We start from the raw sequence: 22,234 nt of genomic DNA, 5'->3' as shown, positions 1-22,234 counted from the left end.
AATATTTTCATGATCTTGGGTAGGCACACATTTTATTAAATAGAACAAAATTGCTAACCATAAAGGGAAAATTAAGAAATTAGATCACATTAAAATTAAGAACCTCTGTTCACCAAAATACATTAAGATAGTGAAAAGGCAAGCCACATATTGGGAGAAGATATTTGCAATACCTACATATGACAGAAGACTCATATCTAGAACACGTAAAGAAATCCTACAAATCAACAAGAAAAAGACGACCCAATAGAAAAGTTAGCAAATGATGTGAGCCGTCACTTGATAAAACGGGTTTTCAAATGGCCAATCAACATATGAAATAGTGTTCAACCTGATTAGTCATCAGGGAAATGCAAATTAAAATCTCAGTTTGATACTACAGATATACCAGAATAGCTAATGTTAAAAAGATTGATATTACTAAGTGATGATAAGGATTTGAAGCAAAGAGAATTTCATATACTGCATGTATATATTGCAACCATTCTTTGGAAACTGATAGTATCTTCTAAAGCTGACACAATACCTACAACCCAGGAACGTCATCCCTCACTATATACCCAAGAAAAGTGAGTACTTAGCTCTACTGTAAGAAATGCATGTATGACTTTCACCAAGAGACAAGTGCAAGAATGTTCATAGCAGCATTATTCATAGTAACACTGAACTGAAAACAACCCAGATGTCCATCAACCATAGAATGGATGAATAACCTGTAGTATGTTCACACAGTGAAGTACTATATAGTAACGAGAATGAAAGTACAGCTACACATAACCACATGGGTGAATCTCACATAGATATTGCTGAGCAAAAGAAGTAAGACACTAAAGAATACCTACATTTTGATTTCATTTATATAAAGCTCAAAACCTATCAGAACTAAATTAATATGTTAGGAATCAGGCTGGTGGCTATCCTTGAGGCAAGTAGAGACTGGGAGGGAGTATGATGGGCAGGCTAGGGTTCTGGTAAATTCTGTTCCTTGATCTGAGTGCTGGTTATTTGGGATGTTCCTTTGTGTACCTTTCTGTGTATATATTATACATTAGTAGAATGTTTGCATAAAAATAAGTGAAAAATAATGACACAGTAAAAGGTTGACACTGAAAGCACTAAGAAAAAAATCAAGTGCTATGTGCCAAGAACTGTTCAAAGTGCTTTATGTTTTTAACTTATTTAATCTTCACAAGTTAAGTAAATAATAAATTTTAAATCAGAAACCAACAAGAAACCTTAAAAAGGCAAAAGAATTGGTCATTACGATCATAAATTTTTTGGATAAAGATTAATAATATACTGAAACTTCTTGTGGGAAACATCAAGACCAAAGACAGAAGTTGCAAATAAAGAGTATTAGAATTGGAAGAGGGACATACTATAGACTAAACGATTTAGGGACTATAAGAGAACACTATGCATCACTATTGCCCTACATTTAAAAACTAAGATTATATTAGTTTCAGGTATACAGCATAGTGATTTTTTAATAGATTATACTCCATTTAAAGTTATTACAAAATAATGGCTGTATGTCCATGTGCTGTATAATATATCATCATTGCTTATCTATTTTATACATAGTAGTTTGTATCTCTTAATCCCATACCCCTGTCTCACCCTCCCACCCCTTCCCTCTCCTCATTGGTATCCACTAGTTTGTTTTCTATATCTGTGAGGTTGTTTCTGTTTTGTTATATACGCTCCTTTGTTTTATTTTTTAGATTCCACATGTAAGTGATAACATACACTATGTCTTTCTCTGTCTGGCTTATTTCACTGAGGATAATATGCTCTAGGTCCATCTACGTTGTTGCAAGTGGCAGAAATTTATTCCTTTTTTATGGCTGAGTAAATTCCATTGTATATATACACCACATCTTCTTAATCCATTCACCTGTTGATGGATTCTTGGGTTGCTTACATTTCTTGGCTACTGTAAGTAATGCTGCTATGAACATTGGGGTGCATGTATCTTTTCAAGTTAGTGTTTTGGGGTCGTTTTTTTTTGTGGGGGGGATATATACCTAGGAGTGGAATTGCTGCATCATATGGTGGTTCTATTTTTAGTTTTTTGAGGGACCTCCTGTTTTCCATAGTGGCTGCATCAATTTTAATTTCTACCAGCAGTGTACAAGGGTTCCCATTTCTCTACATCCTTCCCAATGTTTGTTATTTGTAGACTTTTCGGTGATAGCCATTCTGACAGGTGTGAGGTGACATCTGATTGTGGTTTACATTTCTCTGATGATTAGTGATGTTGAGCATCTTTTCATGTGCCTGTTGGCCATCTGTATGTCTTATTTGGAAAAATGTCTCTTCAGCTCTTTTGTCCATTTTTTAATTGGGTTGTTTGGTTTTTTAGACATTGAGTTGTATGAGCTGTTTATATATTTTGATATTAACCACTTGTCAGTTACATCACTTGCAAATATTTCCTCCCTTTCAGTAGGTTGTCTTTTCATTTTGTCAATGATTTGTTGTGCAAAACCTTTTGAGTTTAATTAGGTCTCATTTGTTTATTTTTGCTTTTGTTTCCTTTGCCTTAGGAGACAGATCCAGAAGAATATGGCTATGATTTATGTCAGAGCGTTCTGCCTATGTTTTCTTCTAGGAATTTTATGGTTTCAGGTCTTATACTTAGGTCTTTAGTCCATTTTGAGTTTATTTTGTCTATGTTGTGAGTGAATGTTCTAATTTCATTCTTTTACATGTATCTGTCCCGTTTTCCCAGTACCATTTATTGAAGAGACTGTATTTTCTCCATTGTATATTCTTGCCTCCTTTGTCATAGATTAATTGATCATAGGAGTATGAGTTTCTGAGTTCTCTATTCTGTTCCATTGATCTCTATATCTGTTTTTGTGCCAGTACCATGCTGTTTTCATTACTGTAGCTTTGTAGTATAGTCTGAAGTCAGGGAGCATGATACATCCAGCTTTGTTTTTTTTCTCAAATTACTTTAGCAATTTGGAGTCTTTTGTGGTTTCATATGGATTTTAGGATTACTCTAGTTCTGTTGAAATGTCATGGGTATTTTGTTAGGGATTGAATTAAATCTGTAGATTGCTTTGGGTGGTATGGACATTTTAACAATATTAATTCTTCCAATCCAAAACACAGGATATTTTTCCATTTCTTGGTATCATTTCTAAATTCCTTCATCAATGTTTTATAGTTTTTAGACTATAGGTCTCTCACCTCCTTGGTTAAGTTTATTCTTAGTATTTTACTCTTTTTGATGGGATTTTAAATGGGATTTTTTTCTGTTTTGCTTTCTGTTTCTGATAGTTCATTGTTAGTATATAGAAAAGTAAAATATTTCTGTATATTAATCTTGTATCCTACAACTTTGCTGAATTCATTTTTAGTTCTAATACCTTTTTGGGTATTAGACTTTGGGTTTTCTATATATAGTATCATGTCACAACTTTGGGTTTTCTATATATAGTATCATGTCATACACAAAGAGTGATAGTTTTACTTCTTCCCTTCTAATTTGGATACATTTTTTTTCTTGTCTGATTGCTGTGACTAGAACTTCCAATACTACATTAAATAGAAGTGGTGAGAGTGGACATCCTTGTCTTTTTCTTATTTTAGAGTAAAGACTGAAAGCTTTTCACCTTTTAGTATGATGTTAGCTGTGAGTTTGTCATAAATGGCCTTTATTATGCTGAGATATGTTCTCTCTATACCAATGTTGATGATAGTTTTTATCATGACTGGATTTTGAATTTTGTCAAATGCTTTTTCTGTATCTATTGAAATGATTGTGTGATTCTTCTCCTTCCTTTTGTTACTGTGGTGTATCGCATTGATTGATTTGCAAATATTGAACCATTCTTGCATCCCTCAAATAAATCTCACTTGATCATGGTGTATGATCCTTTCTATATATTGTTGGATTCAGTTTGCTAATATTTTGTTGAGGATTTTTGTATCTATATTCATCAAAGATATTTGCCTGTAATCTTTTTTTTTTGCAGTACGCGGGCCTCTCACTGTTGCGGCCTCTCCCGTTGCGGAGCACAGGCTCCGGACATGCAGGCTCAGTGGCCATGGCTCATGGGCCCAGCTGCTCTGCGGCATGTGGGATCTTCCCAGACCGAAGCACGAACCCGTGTCCCCTGCTTCGGCAGGTGGACTCTCAACTACTGAGCCACCATGGAAGCCCAGCCTATAATTTTTTTTGCAGTGTCTTTGTCTGGTTTTGATATCAGGGCAGTGGTAGCCACATAGAATGAATTTGGGAGTGTTTCATTCTCTTCAAGTGTTTGGATTAGAGAAGGATATTATTAGCTCTTCTTTATATGTTTGGTAAAATTCCCCTGTGAAGATGACTGGTCACGGATTTTTGTTTGTTAGGAGTTTTTTAAATTACAAATTCAATTTCACTACTAGTGATCTGTCTGTTGAGATGATCTTTTTCTTCCTCATTCAGTCTTGGAAATTTGTATGTTTCTAGAAATTTCTCCATTTCTTCTAGGTTGTCCAATTAGTTGGCTTATAACTGTTAGTAATACTTTGTTATGAGTTTGTAAATCTCTGTGTTATTGGTTGTTACTTCTCCTCTTTTGATTCTTATTTTGTTTACCTGGGTCCTCTCTCTTTTCTTGTTAGCCTGGCTAAAGTTTTATCAATTTTGTTTATCTTTTCAAAGAACTAGTTCTTGGTTTCATTGATCTTTTCTAATTTTTTTTTGCTCTATTTATTTCCTCTCTGATTTTTATTATTTCCTTCCTTCTGCTGACTTTGGGCTTCACTCTTCTTTTTCTAATTCCTTTAGGTGGTAGGTTAGGTTGTTTATTTGAGATTTTTCTTGTTTCTTGAGGAAGGCCTGTATTGCTACAAAATTCCCTTCTAGAACTGCTTTTGCTGCATCCCATAAATTTTTGGAAGGTTGTGTTTCCGTTTTCATTTGTCAAGATATTTTCTGATTTTCTCTTTGATTTCTTCATCGATCCTCTGGTTTTTAGTAGCATGTTGTTTAATCTCTACATGTGTGTGCTTTTCCCGTTTTTCTTGCCATAATTGATTTTTAGTTTCATACTGTTGTGGTCAGAAAAAATGCTTGATATAATTTCTGTTCTCTTAGATTTGTTGAGACTTGTTTTATGGCCTAGTATGTGATCCTGGAGAATATTCCATATGCACTTGAAAAGAATGTGTATTCTGCTGTTTTTGGATAGATGTCCTGTAGATATCTATTAAGTCCAACGTATGGTCTATTGTATCATTTAAGACCACTAATGCTTTATTGATTTTCTATCTGGATGATCTGTCCACAGATATAAGTAGGGTGTTAAAGTCCTCTACTATTGTTATATTACTGTCGATTTCTCCCTTTTGTCTGTTAATATTTGATTTATATATTTAGGTGCTCCAGTACTGGGTGCATATATGTTAACGAGTATAATATCCTCTCTTCTATTGATCTCTTTATCATTATATAATGCCCTTCTTTGTCTTTCTTTATAGCCTTTGTTTTAAAGTATATTTTGTCTGATACGAGTATTGCTACCCTCGTTTTCTTGTCATTTCTGTTTCATGAAATATCTTTTTCCATCCTCTCACTTTGTCTCTGTGTGTCTTTAGTTCTGAAGTGCATCTTTTGTAAGCAGCCTAGAGATGGGTCTTGCATTTTTATCCATTCAGCCACCCTATGTCTTTTGATTGGAGCATTTAGTTCATTGACATTTTTTTTTTTACATCTTTATTGGAGTATAATTGCTTTACAATGGTGTGTTAGTTTCTGCTTTATAACAAAGTGAATCAGTTATACATATACATATGTTCCCATATCTCTTCCCTCTTGCATCTCCCTCCCTCCCACCCTCCCTATCCCACCCCTCCAGGTGGTCACAAAGCACCGAGCTGATCTCCCTGTGCTATGCAGCTGCTTCCCGCATAGCAGGAAGTTTGGTAGTGTATATATGTCCATGCCTCTCTCGCGCTTTGTCACAGCTTACCCTTCCCCCTCCTCATATCCTCAAGTCCATTCTCTAGTAGGTCTGTGTCTTTATTCCTGTCTTACCCCTAGGTTCTTCATGACATTTTTTTTTCTTAAATTAATTGTTGATAGTTATGTACTTATTGCCATTTTGTTACTTGTTTTCTGGTTGTTTTTGTAGGTCTTTCCTGTTCTTTTCTTCTTCTTTTAGTTTCTTTTTCTTCCTTTGTGGTTTGATGATTTTCTTTACTAGTATGCTTATGTTCCTTTCCTCTCCATTTTTGTGTATCTGTTGTAGGTTTTTGATTTGTGGTTACCGTGGAATTCCTATATTATGACCTATAACTACATCTACTTGTTTTAAATGGTAGTAATTTAAGTTCACACCCATTCAAAATATCTACCTTTTTACTCCCCTCCTCCACATAGATTCTTACCTTTTATTATAGCCTTTTCTTTCCACTTACAGAAGACCCTTTAACATTTCTTTTACGATAGGTTTAGTATTGATGAGCTCTATTAGTTTTTTGCTTGTCTGAGAAGTTCTTTATCTCCCCTTCAATTCTAAATGATAATCCTGCTGGATAGAGTATCCTAGGTTGCAGATTTTTCTCTTTTAGCACTTTGAATATATCATGTCACTCTCTCTGGCCTTCAGAGTCTCTGCAGAGACATCGGCTGATAGCCTTATGAGTATCCCTTTGTAAATGACTCTTTGTTTTTTTCTTGCTGCCTTCAGAATTCTCTCTTTAATTTTTACCAATTTCATTATGATTTATCTTGATGTGGGTCTGTTTTGGTTCATCTTGTTTGGAACTTTCTTTGCTTCCTGTACTTGGATATTTGCTTCCTTCTTCAGGTTCCAGAAGTTTTCAGTCATAATTTCTTCAAATGCATTTCACAACCTTTCTCACTCTTCTCCTTCTGAAACCCCTATAATGGGAATGTTGATACACTTGATGTTATCCCAGAGATCTCTTAAACTATTCTCATTTTTTAAAGTTTGTTTTTCTTTTTACTGCATTGATTGGGTGATTTCCATTATTCCATCTTCCAGATCACATATGCATTCTTCTTTATCACTTAGTTGCTATTCATTCCTTCTAGTGTGTGTTTTTTTTTAAGACAAGCTTTTATTCATCATCTTTTAAATTAATTAATTAATTAATTTTTATTTATTTATTTTTGGCTGTGTTGGGTCTTTGTTGCTGCATGCGGGCTTTCTCTAGTTGTGGTGAGTGGGGGCTACTCTTAGTTGCGGTGCAGTCTTCTCATTGCAGTGGCTTCTCGTTGTGGAGCACAGGCTCTAGGCACACAGGCTTCAGTAGTTGTGGCACGTGGGCTCAGTAGTTGTGGCTTGTGGGCTCTAGAGCGCAGGCTCAGTAGTTGTGGCGCACAGGCTTAGTTGCTCCACGGCATGTGGGATCTTCCCAGACCAGGGCTTGAACCCATGTCCCCTGCATTGGCAGGCAGATTCTTAACCACTGAGCCACCAGGGAAGTACCCCTTCTAGGGTGTTTTTGATGTCAGTTATTGTATTCTTCAGTTCTGACTGGTTCTTTTTTATATTTTCTAGTTCCTTGTTAAAATTCTCACTCTGCTTATCTATTCTTTCCCTAATTCAGCTCGCATTCTTATTACTAATGCTTTGAATTTTTTATCTTATAAATTATTTCTGTTTCATTATTTTTACCAGGGTTTTTTTCTTGCTCTTTCAACTGAGATGCATTTCTGTCTCTTTTCATTTTGCTTAACTTTCTCTGTCTCTGTGAATTTAGGTGAAACAGTTACCTACAGCAATCTTTAATGGGTGGGCTTATGTACAAGTGTCCCTATATAGTCTGCATGTGCCCAGTGCTTTTGGTGGGAGAGCTAGATTTGACGTGAACAGAAGTCATTTGTTTACTCAGGGTGTGCTGTCAGCTATCAACTTGGTAGGAGGTAGGGTTGGAGATGGAGGGGGTAGGGCCATAGCCAGGTGTGAGGCAGGCCTTCCTCTCTGCTCAGTGTCCATCACTGCCCTATTGGGGCAGGGTCATCTCCCAAGTTGCTGGAGCAGAAACCCTAGGTTCAGCAATCAAATCTTGTAGTATTTTCTTTCTTTCTTTCTTTCTTTCTTTCTTTCTTTATAAACACCATTGAATTGTACGCTTTATTATTTATTTATTTATTTATTTATGGCTGCATTGGGTCTTCGTTGCTGTGTGCAGGCTTTCTCTAGTTGCAGTGAGCGGGGGCTACAGTTTGTTGCCGTGTGCAGGCTTCTCATTGTCATGGCTTCTCTTGTGGTGGAGCACGGGCTCTAGGTGCACAGGCTTCAGTAGTTGTGGCACGTGGGCTCAGTAGTTGTGGCTTGCGGGCTCTAGAGTGCAGGCTCAGTAGTTGTGGCACACAGGCTTAGTTGCTCCATGGCATGTGGGATATTCCCGGACCAGGGCTCGAACCTGTGTCCCCTGCATTGGCAGGTGGATTCTTAACCACTTTGCCACCAGGGAAGCCCTCTTGTAGTATTTTAAAAAGATGACTTATCATAACCAAATGGGTTAATTGTACAAATTCAAGTTTAGTACAATATCAGAAAACTAACCAATGCATTTTACCATTTTAACAGAAAATGTCAGAAAAATGCTTTTATAGGTGCAGGAAAAGTACTGTTTGATAACATTCAACATGCATTCATGTTATAAACTCTAAGTAAGCTGAGATCAGAAGGGAATTTTGGTAACTTAATAAAGGTTATCTTCGATAAACATATACTAAAGGTGAGACTTGAGAAGCTTTACCCTTAAAATAAAGAAAAAGACAGTGATTCCTTTATCACCATTATTATTTAGCAATGCAGAGAAGATCCTAGCCCAGAGCTTATTAAACTAGGCTATGACCCACCACCCCAGGGACATTTGGAAACCTGGGTGGCATTTTTGTATGTAATAATGATGAGACAAATGGGTTGGGTTTGGGGGAGGTAGGCTGGCATGGATACTAAACATCCTGCCCTGCATGGGGCAGTTTCATCCAACAATTAATTGTTTGCCCAATATGACAGTAATAGCATCCTGATAGAGAAATAATTGAGTCAGTGTAGTAAGATAAGAGAAGAAGAATTAGGTAGGAGGATTAGAAAGAAAAAGCAAAACTATATTTGCAGACAATGTACTCATATAGAAAAATCAAATGAAATAAGTTATCAGAACTAAGAACCTCAGTTTAATAAGGTATCCTATTATGAAACCAACATACAAATATCAGTAATTTTTGTATGTATGAGCAATATGTAATTAGAAATATTATTGAGGGCTTCCCTGGTGGTGCAGTGGTTGAGAGTCTGCCTGCCGATGCAGGGGACACGGGTTCGTGCCCCGGTCCAGGAGGATCCCACCTGCCATGGAGCGGCTGGGCCCATGAGCCATGGCCGCTGAGCCTGCACATCCAAAGCCTGTGCTCCGCAACGGGAGAGGCCACAACAGTGAGAGGCCCGTGTACCGCAAAAAAAAAAAAAAAAAAGAAAGAAATATTATTGGGAAATCATATTTTTAATAGCAACAAATAACAAAGTCCCAGGAAAGCACTTAATAAAACATGCACAAGGCATTTATGGAGAAAAATATAAATTGTTCCTTAAGCACATACACAAAGATTTGACAAAAAAAAAAAGGAACATCGTGTTTATAAATGGGAAGACTCATGCTTGAATAGGTTATTATTTCTCTCACAAGTATTTTATATCTTCAAGCAATTCTAATCCAAATCTCTACACGCAGTGTAACCATGTATGTAAATCAGCATCTTTTCTCTTCCCAGAAATTATATAAAAGCAACAAGCACAACTCTAAAAGAACAACTCCCAAGAACAAATTCCATTCTCAGTGAAACTCACATATATATGAGTCTTTGAACCACTAAATACTTGTAAGGACTGTGAAAAGCAGCTGAGACTAGGTAGCATGGACTGTGGAAGAGGGTCAGGAGAATCTCAGAAAGCTTGAGAAAAAATATGCTTTGTGGAGGCAAATTTGGCAATATTCAGAAATATTTTAAATGATTGTATTTTGTGATTAGTTGCTAGGCTCTAGATCCTTCTAAGGTTCCTAGAGAAATTCATACATGGGCATAATGAGACCAGCATTAGATGTTTGTTGCAGCATTGTTATGTGTAATCAAAAAATTAGAACCAGGGCTTCCCTGGTGGCGCAATGGTTGAGAGTCCGCCTGCCGATGCAGGGGACACGGGTTCGTGCCCCGGTCCGGGAAGATCCCACATGCCGTGGAGTGGCTGGGCCCGTGAGCCATGGCCGCTGAGCCTGCGCGTCCGGGGCCTGTGCTCCGCAGCGGGAGAGGCCGCAACAGTAAGAGGCCCGCGTACCACAAAAAAAAAAAAAAATTAGAACCAATCTAAATGTCAGTTTGAGCAGATAGCTTAAATTGTGGTAGAGTCCTACAATGGAAGAATGAAATTACGTCTCTATATATCAGCGTGGCCAGATTCCCAAAACAAAGCTGAATAAAAAAAGCAAGTGACAGAATATTTATAGTAAAATACCACATATGTAAATATTAAATTAAAAATAATACTATATTTTCTTTATGTGTAGTTCTTTTTCCTAGCTTCATTTAGACATAATTGACATGTAACATTGTGTAAGTTTAAGATGTACTACATGATGATTTGGTACACATATATATTGCAAAATGATTACCACAATAAGGGTAGTTAACACATCTATCACCCCACATATTTACTGTGTGTGTGTGTGTGTGTGTGGTGAGAGCATTTAAGATTCAGTCTTAGCAACGTTCAAGTATACAATACAGTTTTGTTAAGTGTAGTCAGCATGCTGTACATTAGCTCTCCAGAATTTATTCATCTTATAACTGAAAGTTTGTACCCTTTGACCACTTTCACCCATTTCTCCCACCACTTTGCCCCTGGCAACCACCAGTGTACTTTGTTTCTATGAATTCAGTTTTTTAGATTCTAGATATAATGAGATTATACAGTATTTAACTGTTTCTGACTGACTTATTTTGCTTAGCATAATGCCCTCAGGTTTCATCCATGTTATCACAAATGGCAGGATTCTCTTCTTTTTTTGTGAATGAATATATATATATCACTATATATATATATATATATATATTGCCTTATATATATCACTTTATTTATCCATTAATCTGCTGATAGACACTTCAGCTGTTTCCATGTCTTGACTATTGTAAATAATGCTGCAATGAACATGGGGTGCAGATACCTCTTTGATGTAGTGATTTCATTTCCTTCAGCTATATACCCAGAAGGGAAATTGCTAGATCATATGGTAGTTCTATTTTTAATTTTTTGAGGAACCTCTATGGAATTCTTATGGAACTATTTGCCATAATGACTGTACCAATTTACATTCCCCCCAACAGTGCACAAGGGTTTCCTTTTTTCCACATCCTTGCCAGCACTTGTTATTGCTTGTCTTTTTTTTGGGGGGGGGTAAGAAGTAGATTTATTAATATCCTTTGTAAAGAGGTTACAAGAAAATGGGGCTTGAAGAGGGTGGTCATGTCCCAGGTCTCGGGTGAGTTCCTGGGACAGGCCACCAAGTGAGGGTCTGTGGCTTCTCACAAGAAAGAATTAAACCATAGTAAAATGAAAGCAGAGATACACATTCCATAGGCAGAATGCAGTCCATCTTGGAAGAGGAGAGCGTCCTCGCTCTTCTATTTGATAATAGCCATTCTAACAGGCATGAGGTGATATCTCACTGTAGTTTTGATTTGCAATTCCCTGATGATTAGTGATGTTGAACACCTTTTCATGTACCTGTTAGCCATCTCTGTATCTTTTTTGGGAAAATGTCTATTCAGGTCTTTCGCCCATTTTAAAATCACATTGTTTTTTGTTTTGAGTAATATCTGTTCCTAATATATTTAGAATATAACCCCTTATCAGATATATGGTTTGCAAATGTTTTTGCCCAATTCATAGGTTGCTTTTTCATTTTGTTGATTGTTTCTTTTGCTGTGTAGAAGATTTTTGGTTTGATGTAGTCCAATTTGTTTATTTATTTTTTTGTTGCTTGTGCTTTTGGTGTCATATCCAAAATATCATTGCCAAGACTAATATCAAGGAGCTTTTCCCTTATCTTTTCTTCTAAGCGTTTTACATTTAAGTCTTTAATCCATTTCAAGTTAATTTTTGTGAAAAATGTAAGATAAGGATCCAGTTTCATTCTTCTGCACGTGAATACCCAGTTTTCCTAGCACCACTTATTGAAGAGACTGTCTTTTCCCTATTGACTATTTTTGACTCCCTTGTCAAATATTAGTTGACTCTTCATGCATGGGTTTACTTCTGGCTCTTTATTCTGTTCCATTGCTCTGTGTGTCTGTTTTTATGCCAGTACTATACTGTTCTGATTACTGTAGCTTTGTAATATAGTTTGAAATCAGGAAGTGTGTTTCTTACAATTTTGTTCTTTCTTAACATTGCTTTGGCTATATGGGTCTTTTATGGTTACGTATAAATTTTAGGATTGTTTTTTCTATTTCTGTGAAAAACACCACTAGAATCTTGATAGGGATGTATCTATGGATGGCTTTGCCTAGTAGGAGCATTTTAAAAATATTAGTTCTTCCAATCCATGAACATGGGATATATATGTATTTTTTACTTGTGTCTTCTTCAATTTTTTTCATCAATGTTTTAATAGTTTTCACCGTATAGATTTTTCACCTCCTTGGTTAAATTTACTCCTAAGAATTTTATTGTTTTTGATACTATTGTAAATGGAATAGTTTTATTTCTTTTATAGATATTGTTAGTGTGTATAAATACAACTGATTTTCATGTATTGATTTTGTATCCTGCAACTTTATTTATTAGTTCTAACAGTTTTTTGATAGAGTCTTTAGAGTTTTCTCTACATAAGATCATGTCATCTGCAAATGGAGATGATTTTACTTCTTCCTTTCTGATTTGCATGCCTTTTTCTTTCTTTCTTTTTTTTTTTTTTGCTTGATTTCTCTGGCTAGGGCTTCCAGTATTATGTAAAAAGGAGTGGTGAGAGAGTGCACCATTTTCTTTTTCCTGATCTTAGAGGAAAAGCTTTTAGCCTTTCACTGTTGAGTGTGATATTAGCTGTGGGCTTGTCTGTATAGTTCATGTTTGTTTTTATTAGAGAGAGAGTATAGTGTAATACATAAGACCATAAGGGTCAGATTGCCATTTGCAAATTCTGAGTTTCACCACATACTAACTATGACCTTTCTGCAAGTTATTTTGATATTTCTTTGTATTTCAAAATATGGATTTTTCCAATAGAGGACATTCCAAGGTGTGATTATTTCATAATCACCTAATATCTTCAAATACTTTCTAGCATCTTACATGTAACTAAAATGTCTTCTGGCTGAATTGTTAACAAGAGACAGTGCAGGGCAGATAATAAACTCTGAGGCACATCTGGAGATGTATCCTGATATCATTTCATCCTGTCATAACCCTTGAATTTAAAGAGGACAGGAACTGAAAGGGAGTAAATTAAATACTGGTAGGTACATGAGTTTGTCTGTGTGTTTCTAAAGTGTTCTGCTTCATCTTCCAGGTCGAGGTCTCCCGGCAGGACAAGCTGAGGTAGAGATGATAGAACGTGCCCGGGAGAAGCGTGCTTGGGAAGCCACTCTCCCCACTCTGAGTGACACCTCCCAGTTTGAGAAGAGGAGGAGGATGATGAATGCCATGGAGAGGAAGGAGTGGGCCTTCAGAGAGCAGGAGATCGAAAAGTAGGTTCTTAATCACCCAGATAATTGCTTCTGCACAGATGGGATTAATGTTAATACTTTTAACATATAGAGAGTTTACCCAAATGTATGGGTTTAAAAGCAATCCTTAATCTGTAGAGTTAGGAAATTGGGCTTCAGGAGCAATAGCTCTATAATTTTCTCTCCAATAATATAAAAATATATAATGCCTTCTTTGTGTGTGTAGTTCAGTGTGGAACCCAAATTTAAACAATTCCTCAAGGCATCTCTGATTCTTCTCTTCCCTTTTCTCTTTAGGGTCTTACCTAGAATCCCACTGATTTCTGAAAAATGTCTTTCAAACTGTCCTTTTCTGTTCATTCCCAGTGCCATGGTCCCTAGACTTTGGCCCTCTTCCTATCCATCCAACAGCCTCTTGGCTGACCCCATCTCTTTCCCCCTGGTACTGGATTCACCGTCAGTACACCTTGGGTTCTAACTATAGCCAATGAGGCATTTTTCTGTTTAAAAGACAAACAGTGGAACTTTTCAATTAAGAGATGAGCTCATAGTACATGAGTAATAATATGCTAAGGTATTTCTCGTTGAATTTTCAGTCATTTTAACTGATGTATTTTCAGTACTGAGGTTGTCTCTGGAATATGTAGAAATGATGAGGACCAAAAAATTACAGCTCCCTAGCAAGAAGGAAAGGAAAGGAAGTTTGAGGGTGCCATTTGTTCCAGGCTGTGCTGAGGTACTTCATTGCTCACAGAAGTACTACCAAGCCCCTGACAGTGTGCTTACACGCAAGCAAGCTAGGGACCAATAGAGTTAGGGATTCAGTGTGGTTCTGAATTCAAAATATGTTTATCTTTTTGCAACACCTTCTGATTAACCCTGAATGCAGACTGTGATGTTTGGTTAAAAGCTTGCAATTTAATAGAAAATAATGTTTGGGGAAGAGTAGGTGTCACATACTCAATCCTGTCTGCAGAAATTTAAATTTATTGCTGCAATTTGAAGAGGAATATTCTTGTCAGAAGGACATTAAGAATATTAAAAATGTATCTGGCCAGAATGAAGATATCACCTGAGAACATGAGTACTTTGGTTAAACTGAGGTTAATTTTAATAAATATATTTTGAGTCCCTCCTCAGGACTGGAAACAGGAAACTGCTTTACCCTGACAGAGCTCCTTATGGACCATTGGAACAGGGGGTGAGGGGTGGAAGGGGGGCAGGTGGGTGGGGATGGAGTGAAAGACCTTAAAACCAATAACTCACAGGCAGTATCTTCAGGTGATGTGCTGCTCTATACACAAAGAGCTAGGGGAACCCAGGCAGGAGAACAGTTAGTTCTGTTTGAGAACTAACAGATATTTAGTAGATATTTTGGAAAATTACTGAGATGAGGTAGCTTCTGAGCTGTATGTAGAAGGATGAGTAAAAAGCTATCAGGTAGATGATAATATTGATGATGATGGTGATGGAGATGATAATGATGATATTCATAAAGCATTCAACACTTACAGAGGGCTTATTTCATGCTTGAGCTAAGTTCTAAGCCAGTAGTGCTCAGAGTGTGGTCCACAGATGAGTAGCATCAGCACTTACCTGAGAACTTGTTAGAAATGCAAATTCTCAGGTTCCATCCCAGACCTACTGAATCAGGGGGCGGGACACAGCAATTTGTGTCATAGCAAGTCCTCCAGGTTATCTGATATATGCTCAAGTTTGAGAACTACTGTTCTAGCATGCTGTGTACATTCACTCATTTAACGTTCACAACAACCTTAGGGGATGGATACTATTATTATGTTCATTTTATGATTGAAGAGGCTGAGGTAAGTGATGAAGTTGAGAATTGAACCTAGGATTTCCAACTCTAGAAAGAAAGGGGACTGTTGGTGTGTGCTTATTTTTAAAAACGCCTACCTCCCTGTATTTACTTGTCACTGTTTCCCTACCCTCCCATGTATATTCACTTTGAGAACCTCCACCAGTATAACGTGTTTGCTCTGTCTCTAGTCCTTTTTTTTTTTTTTTTTTTTTTGCGGTACGCGGGCCTCTCACTGCTGTGGCCTCTCCCGTCGCGGAGCACAGGCTCCAGACACGCAGGCTCAGTGGCCATGGTCCACAGGCCCAGCTGCTCCGCGGCATGTGGGATCCTCCCAGACCGGGGCACGAACCCGTGTCCCCTGCATTGGCAGGCGGACTCTCAACCACTGCGCCACCAGGGAAGCCCTGTCTCTAGTCCTTTTGAGTAGAATATTCAGCTCTCTCTGCTGAGGCCGCACTTCTCCCTTGTCAATGTGGCAAATCTCAACCCTTGTTTATCCTCAAGTGCTGAGTTAATGGCTCCTGAAGGAAGGCTTCCCCACCATCCCCCTCCTTCCCTTTGATCAACTGGGAATAGTGCTAGAAGAGGCGCTCTGCCATTTCTTCTCCCACAGGAGTCTTTTCATTCTTTTGGCCTGGTATGTATCTCCCTGTGTTGTAAATGTTGGTTTATATGTCTACTCCACTAGAACAGTGCTTCTTGAGACAACGTATTTTATCTTGTTCACCATTGTTTATTCCCTGCCTGGCATAAATATTTGACAAATGAATGACTGAATAAATTACTGTGTAAATTTTTAAGTAAGAGTAAAATATTCAAATCTCCATTTTAGAAAGGAAAATCTTGACCACTATGTGGAACAAAGATTGGAAAGGGGAAAGACTAGACTAACAACCAGAGTCCAAGTCAGGAGAGAGATGACAAAGACGTGGGCTAGGGAACAGATGTAAGAAGTGTTTTAGAGAAGGAATCATTAGAGGAGGGAAGAAGGTTAAGAGAAGGGGTAGATTTCCGGGGGAATAGAATGAGTGAGGTTTTTTTGAGGTTGTCAGGGGATATAGCTGGAGATTCAAGTAGATAGAAGTTCTAGTTCAGAAATACCTGGTCTGAAGTACAAATTTTGAAGTCATATGTACACATAAGCAAGGTAGTCCTGGGAGAACAAGGTGAAGGTGAAGGGAAGGGAAGCGAAGAATAATTATCTATATGTGTCAGCTGCTGGCATTTTCACATTCACCACTTAAGGCTGCATGCCACAACCTCATTTTCTGTCACTCCTCCTATTACTTAACCCTCCAGCAATACCAGTCGACCTGGAACTATGCATAAGCATTCGCTGTTCACTTAGGCCCATCTGCCTGGAGAACACTTTTTTACTCCATCTACCTAGCAAACTCTTTTTTGTCCTTCAGAACTACACCCATACATATTCCTCTTATACAGAGACTCACTATTGAGTTGCCACCCCAAACCCCCAATTCATTTGTCACACTTTTGCCAGAGTGGTCTTTTTAAGATACATGAATATGATACCAGCCCAAAGAGAAGCTTCTGTTTATGGCAAGTGTTCCCTTTCTCTGTAGTAGAGCACCCTATCTGAGAGATTGTAGACTTCTTTATGTTTTGTGATTTACTTGAAGACTGCAGGAGATTCGCCTGGAAGTTCTAAAAGAGCTGCTGAAGAAGCGTGATGAGAATCAAAATGAAGTAAACATGGCGTGCTTGAATGCCCAGTGGTCTAAACTGCAGGAGGTGAAGGAGGCAAAGTTGGCACAGATTCACCACACACACGTATCAGGTGATGGTGCAGTATGAACCGTGAAGAGAATGGAAAAGTTGGCTCTGCTTTGGGTCTTTGACCAAACCTGATTTAACTGTGATATAATTCTTTTTTGGTCCTATTGTTAGTTAATAGATAAGGAACAGGAGATGAGTTATTTCTCAAAAGTAGAAGGGTGGAGGAAAATTCCTTACTAAGAAAATCAAGTAATTATGTTCTAACAGGTAGTCAAGTTACTGACATTATGGGGCGTGTGTGTGTTTGTGTGTGTAGGTGTTGGGCTCCCCATATTCATGGGCTGAGGCCCTGGATAGAGAGCCCTGTTTCTCAACTTTTTTTCATTGTTTCCACTAAAAAAGACATTCAGACATCTTTTTTCCAATTCATCCCCCTGCCATGAAATTTTAATACCACAGGTATACTGTATATCTGTTTATGTACTATAAATATATCTGTACTTTATACATAAAAAGAGGAGTCAGTGGAGGATTAAGAATAACTAAATAAAAAATTTAAATTAAGAAAATTTAACTTATTAGCATTTAGCTTTATTTGCTATATTTGCTGAGTGACTTTTAATATAATTAATTTACTTATAAAAATTGTAATGCATCGCTTATATATGCAAATTAGCAGTTTATACACATAATAGCAATGTAATCACATTAAAAATTATTCAAAATATTTTTCCTAGCAAAACAATTACAAAAAATTAAGTTAATCCCTTAAAAATTATTTTTAGTGAACTTTTAAACTTTTTCTTGATGTGAGAAAATAACTTTTAACTTAACTAGCTGCACCTATGCATTTAGATACTGTCAACATTTTTTCTTTTCAGTAGTTGACATAACTAGTGATGGGTTGACTTTCTTTTTTTTTTACTCCTCCTGTCCCTCTCTCTTGCCCTCTGGGATCACCTTCCCAAATAAACTACCTGTACGCATGCCTTCGTCTCAGGTTCTGCCTGTGGGGGAACCCAGGCTAAGGCACAACTCAAATGTCACTTCCTCAGGGGAGACCTTCAAGGACCCCCACCCCCAGATAAGTCAGGTCCCTGTTATCTGTTCTCACTGTTATATGCCCCTGAATTTTTGTGTGTGTGTGAGAAAATGACTTTTTACTTAACTTGGTGCTAGGTATGCATTTAGATATGGTCAACAGTTTTTTCTTTTCAGTACTAGATATAACCAATGATGGGTTGACTAATTTTTATAAATAACTATTAAAATGTAAACTATTTTTATGTAATTATGAAATCCCAAGTCACACACAGAAGCACTGAGGATCAAATATAAATAACATCCAAAAGGCAGCAGTGGCAAGTGCAACCACCTCTTTCAATTGTGACTTCAAAATCTCATATTGTTTTACACCCATTGAGAGTGCATGATGTAGAGCCTTCAAAAGGGGATGGGTCTGTGATGGGATTGAAAGAAAAGGAACAGGTGGAAGTAGTAAGCCTGACTCCTTAGATGAGTAAACTCCTACAGTGTACAGCTGAGACTGCCAAACAATTCTGAAATCTATAAGCTTGGATATATTCTGATTTATTCTGGTGTTAGCCAAGATGGACAGAAATTTTTGAAGAACCTGTAGTCTTCCTTCCCTTTTAATTATTCTCTTAGGAGAGAATAATTCCCTCAGTCTCTACTGAAAACATGTAGTTTTCAGTTACTTTGAGTTTCTTTCATTCATTTGACAAACTTTCATTGAATACCTCTTTCTGGCCCAGAGCTTAGAATGCAGTTATAAAAGATTTTTGATGAGTACCAATTGAGAACACTAGCTGATTCACCTTCTGTCACGGCCACCTGTCTCATGACAATCTGGATCACACAGATGTCAGATATATGTTTTAAGTGTTCTGGCTGCAGTGAGTGATCATAATGAAATTCATTCAGTTCAGTAGCCTTCCTGTGAATAAAACTATGGTTTACTAGTCTGCATTTGGACCATTCAGAACAATATTTTGGAGATAGTCATGGAGGTATGTTTTATTTTAGCAATCAGAAAACTTTTGGGAAAGGGAAAGAATATAGAAGGGAAGTTGGAGAGAAGAAATATCATCAAGGATTATTCTGATTATGCATCACAGGTCTATGGACCTCTATCTCGCCTTGGTCGTTTCACAGACAACAACTCAGAGGACTTTGTAGTAAAAAACCACTATCTCAACACCTATGAAGGTAAGCAATTCACATAATTACAAGTCTAGTATAAGAGGATTATCTTAGAAATATAAATATATAAAATATAGCAGTTTAGATTAAAAGCTAATCAAAAATTAAAATATTTGCAAGAAATAGCAATTACATGTTTAGTATTATTAATAATATGAGTTCATAGAAACCAATAAAAACTTCTAAGACCCAAATAAATAAATGGATACACTATGCAACAATTTGTTAAGGAGTAAAGTCAGTAAACTACTAAACATTTAAACATGTTTAATGTCAGTAAAATCAAAGTTTTGCAAAAATGAAATAGAAAAAATTTTATACCAGGTTTGTGAAGCAAACAAGAAATATATAATAAAATCGGCTCTTTATGAAGAAATGCCAGAAAACTAGTGGGCAAGGGGATGGATAAGTAGGGGATAAATTAGTGGAGAGGGTTATACCTGTTATAAAGTCCAAGAGAGGCTTTTTAAAATTATTTAAATTTCAGTTGAGAGGTTGGAGTATCACATGGCCAAGATCATGAGTTGATGCTCACACAATTGAACTTGTACCTCTGGCTGACCATCTCCAGAGCTGAATATGATAACCTGGTGTACATCCACTTTAGAATGGTGGTGCCATGTTTCATATGATCAATAATTTTCTGTCTATTATTGTGGAATGTTACATTTTTGAAGGGCAATGTTTTCATTTTAGAATGCATTTCTTATTTTATAATCTAAGTCATCAAGAATATAAGTTAATTATATAGAAATTTCCTTTATATTTCAGGGACAATTCAATTATATGAGGTACACCTTATCAATAATTCTAAATGAAACCACTTGGCAAACAGCTACTAAAATTAACAGCATGCTTTCAAATGATGTATTTAAGTACCGGATACTAAACATGTACTTCTTTCCTACAGGATTAGTCGAACTTGAGTCATGTCTCCCAGATTTTGTGACACAACCCCGAATCAGATCTCCAAAACCAAAAGTCACTACCACCAAAGATGGTTTTCTAAAGAGGGCTGCAAGGATGGACCATGAGTTGGCAGAGTTTCATAAGGTATAATTCTTATCTGGAAGACAAGATGCTTCTAGTGTGACTTTTACAGAGATATACTACACTCCAAAAATTGTACTTTGTCTTGGGCAGCAATGTCCAGTAGTTCTCAACACACAAGCCTACATTCTTTCTCCTCTCTAGACTTTTCTACCAGTTACCTGTGCTGTGCCGATCAGTGCTTTTCCCCCTCATTTCAAACTGTAGGGAAACCTCTTAGAGGTTATTCTCCCCATTTGCAGAAGTCACGCTACTTTCTAAAAGTTGTTCTGACTTTGGAGCTACACAATAAAATGTGACACAACACTGAGGTGTAACAAGTTTCTAGGGTTCAGGATTACTGTTGATTTTAATAGTGTAATAGGCCTCATTTTCTCCCTTTTAGATTTGTTACCAGGGCATCATGAAGAAAGGGAGTCATGTTCAGCATCCCACTCATCTAGTTTAAACTCAACTAAATGAGAAAGTTTGACGGTCATCTCCCATGAGCCAGCTGTATAGCTTCATCCGTCAGCTTCGCTTTCTCTTTTGTTAATTGGACTATAGGTGTTCACACTTGGATACATTTGAATCCTTAGTATATGACAATGGTGCTCTATCTTTAGCCTGCAACAGAATCACCTGGAGGGCTTGTTAAAACACATGTTCCTGGGCCTCACCCCCAAAGTTTCTGATTCAGTAGGGGTGGGGCTGGATTACTTGCATTTTTTTGCAAGTTTCTAGGGGATGCTGATGCTGCAGGAACCACACTTTGAGACTCACTGATTTAAGACATACCCTCATCACTGGTCCATGTATGTTTGTTTGTTCAGTTAGTAATAGCATAAAAGATCCATGGGAGCCCACACTCAAGATAAAAATTAGGACCTTGATAATCATTTACTTATATCTGTGTGGTTCTTTCCCACATTATCCCCATCTCCATTTACCGATTCTGAATTCTATGTTTATCATTTTCTCACTTTCTGTAAGATTTTTGGTAGATATTCTTTATTAGAGTATGGAAGTTCCCTTTTATTCCTAATTCACTGAAGCTTTTTAATCATGTGTTTATGTTGATTTTTATCAAATGTTTTGTCTGTATCTATTGAGATAATTATATATTTTTTCTTTAAAAAATTATTGTAATGGGGAATATTTATAGTTTTTTACAGATATTAATCTGTCCTCACATACTTATTAGGAACATAACTTGGTCAGGATGTATTATTTTTATACGTTATTGGATTTGATTTACTGATATTTTGTTCAGAATTTTTATTCTATATTCATGAGTGAAATGGCCTTATTTTTCTTTCTCAGTTTGACTATATGTGGCATCGGTGTCAGAGTTATACAGGTCTTCTGAAATGAATTGGGGGGTATTCCTTCTTTCCTACTTTGAAAAGAGTTTAAATAAGTTTGAGATGATCTTTTTCTTCAGTTTGGTAGAATATTCATATAAAATTATCTGAGACGGATGTTTTCTTCATGGGAAAAATTGTAAGCACTCCTTCAATTTCCTTACAACTTACAGAACTTTCTGCAGCATTTTGGTAAATTATATTTTCTTTACAAATTCTGTTTCACCTAACTTTTCAGATTTTTTTGCATATGGTTGTTGATAGTATTATCAATACTTTAAAATCTTTTTAGTGTTTATCTATAATCATGCCCACTCTTTTCATTCATAATATTATTTATTTGTGCTTTAACTCTTT

At 36.9% G+C, this 22,234-nt stretch overlaps 1 protein-coding gene across 1 annotated transcript in view; it reads left to right on the top strand.

The window, feature by feature from the left end:
- Positions 1-22,234, top strand: part of CFAP91 (cilia and flagella associated protein 91) — a 145,398-nt gene that overhangs the window by 34,968 nt on the left and 88,196 nt on the right. The window contains exons 7-10 of the mRNA XM_082655585.1: positions 13,546-13,723; positions 17,165-17,322; positions 19,308-19,490; positions 20,395-20,537. Coding sequence (XP_082511711.1) covers positions 13,546-13,723; positions 17,165-17,322; positions 19,308-19,490; positions 20,395-20,537 — 662 coding nt within the window. The remainder of the gene's footprint in view (positions 1-13,545; positions 13,724-17,164; positions 17,323-19,307; positions 19,491-20,394; positions 20,538-22,234) is intronic.

Source organism: Grampus griseus (genome assembly GCF_964374135.1).
Source record: "Grampus griseus genome assembly, chromosome: 5".
In the NCBI taxonomy this organism is placed as follows: domain Eukaryota; kingdom Metazoa; phylum Chordata; class Mammalia; order Artiodactyla; family Delphinidae; genus Grampus; species Grampus griseus.
The sequence above is the reverse complement of the archived record's forward strand: the minus strand, read 5'-3'. Positions and strand labels throughout refer to the sequence as shown.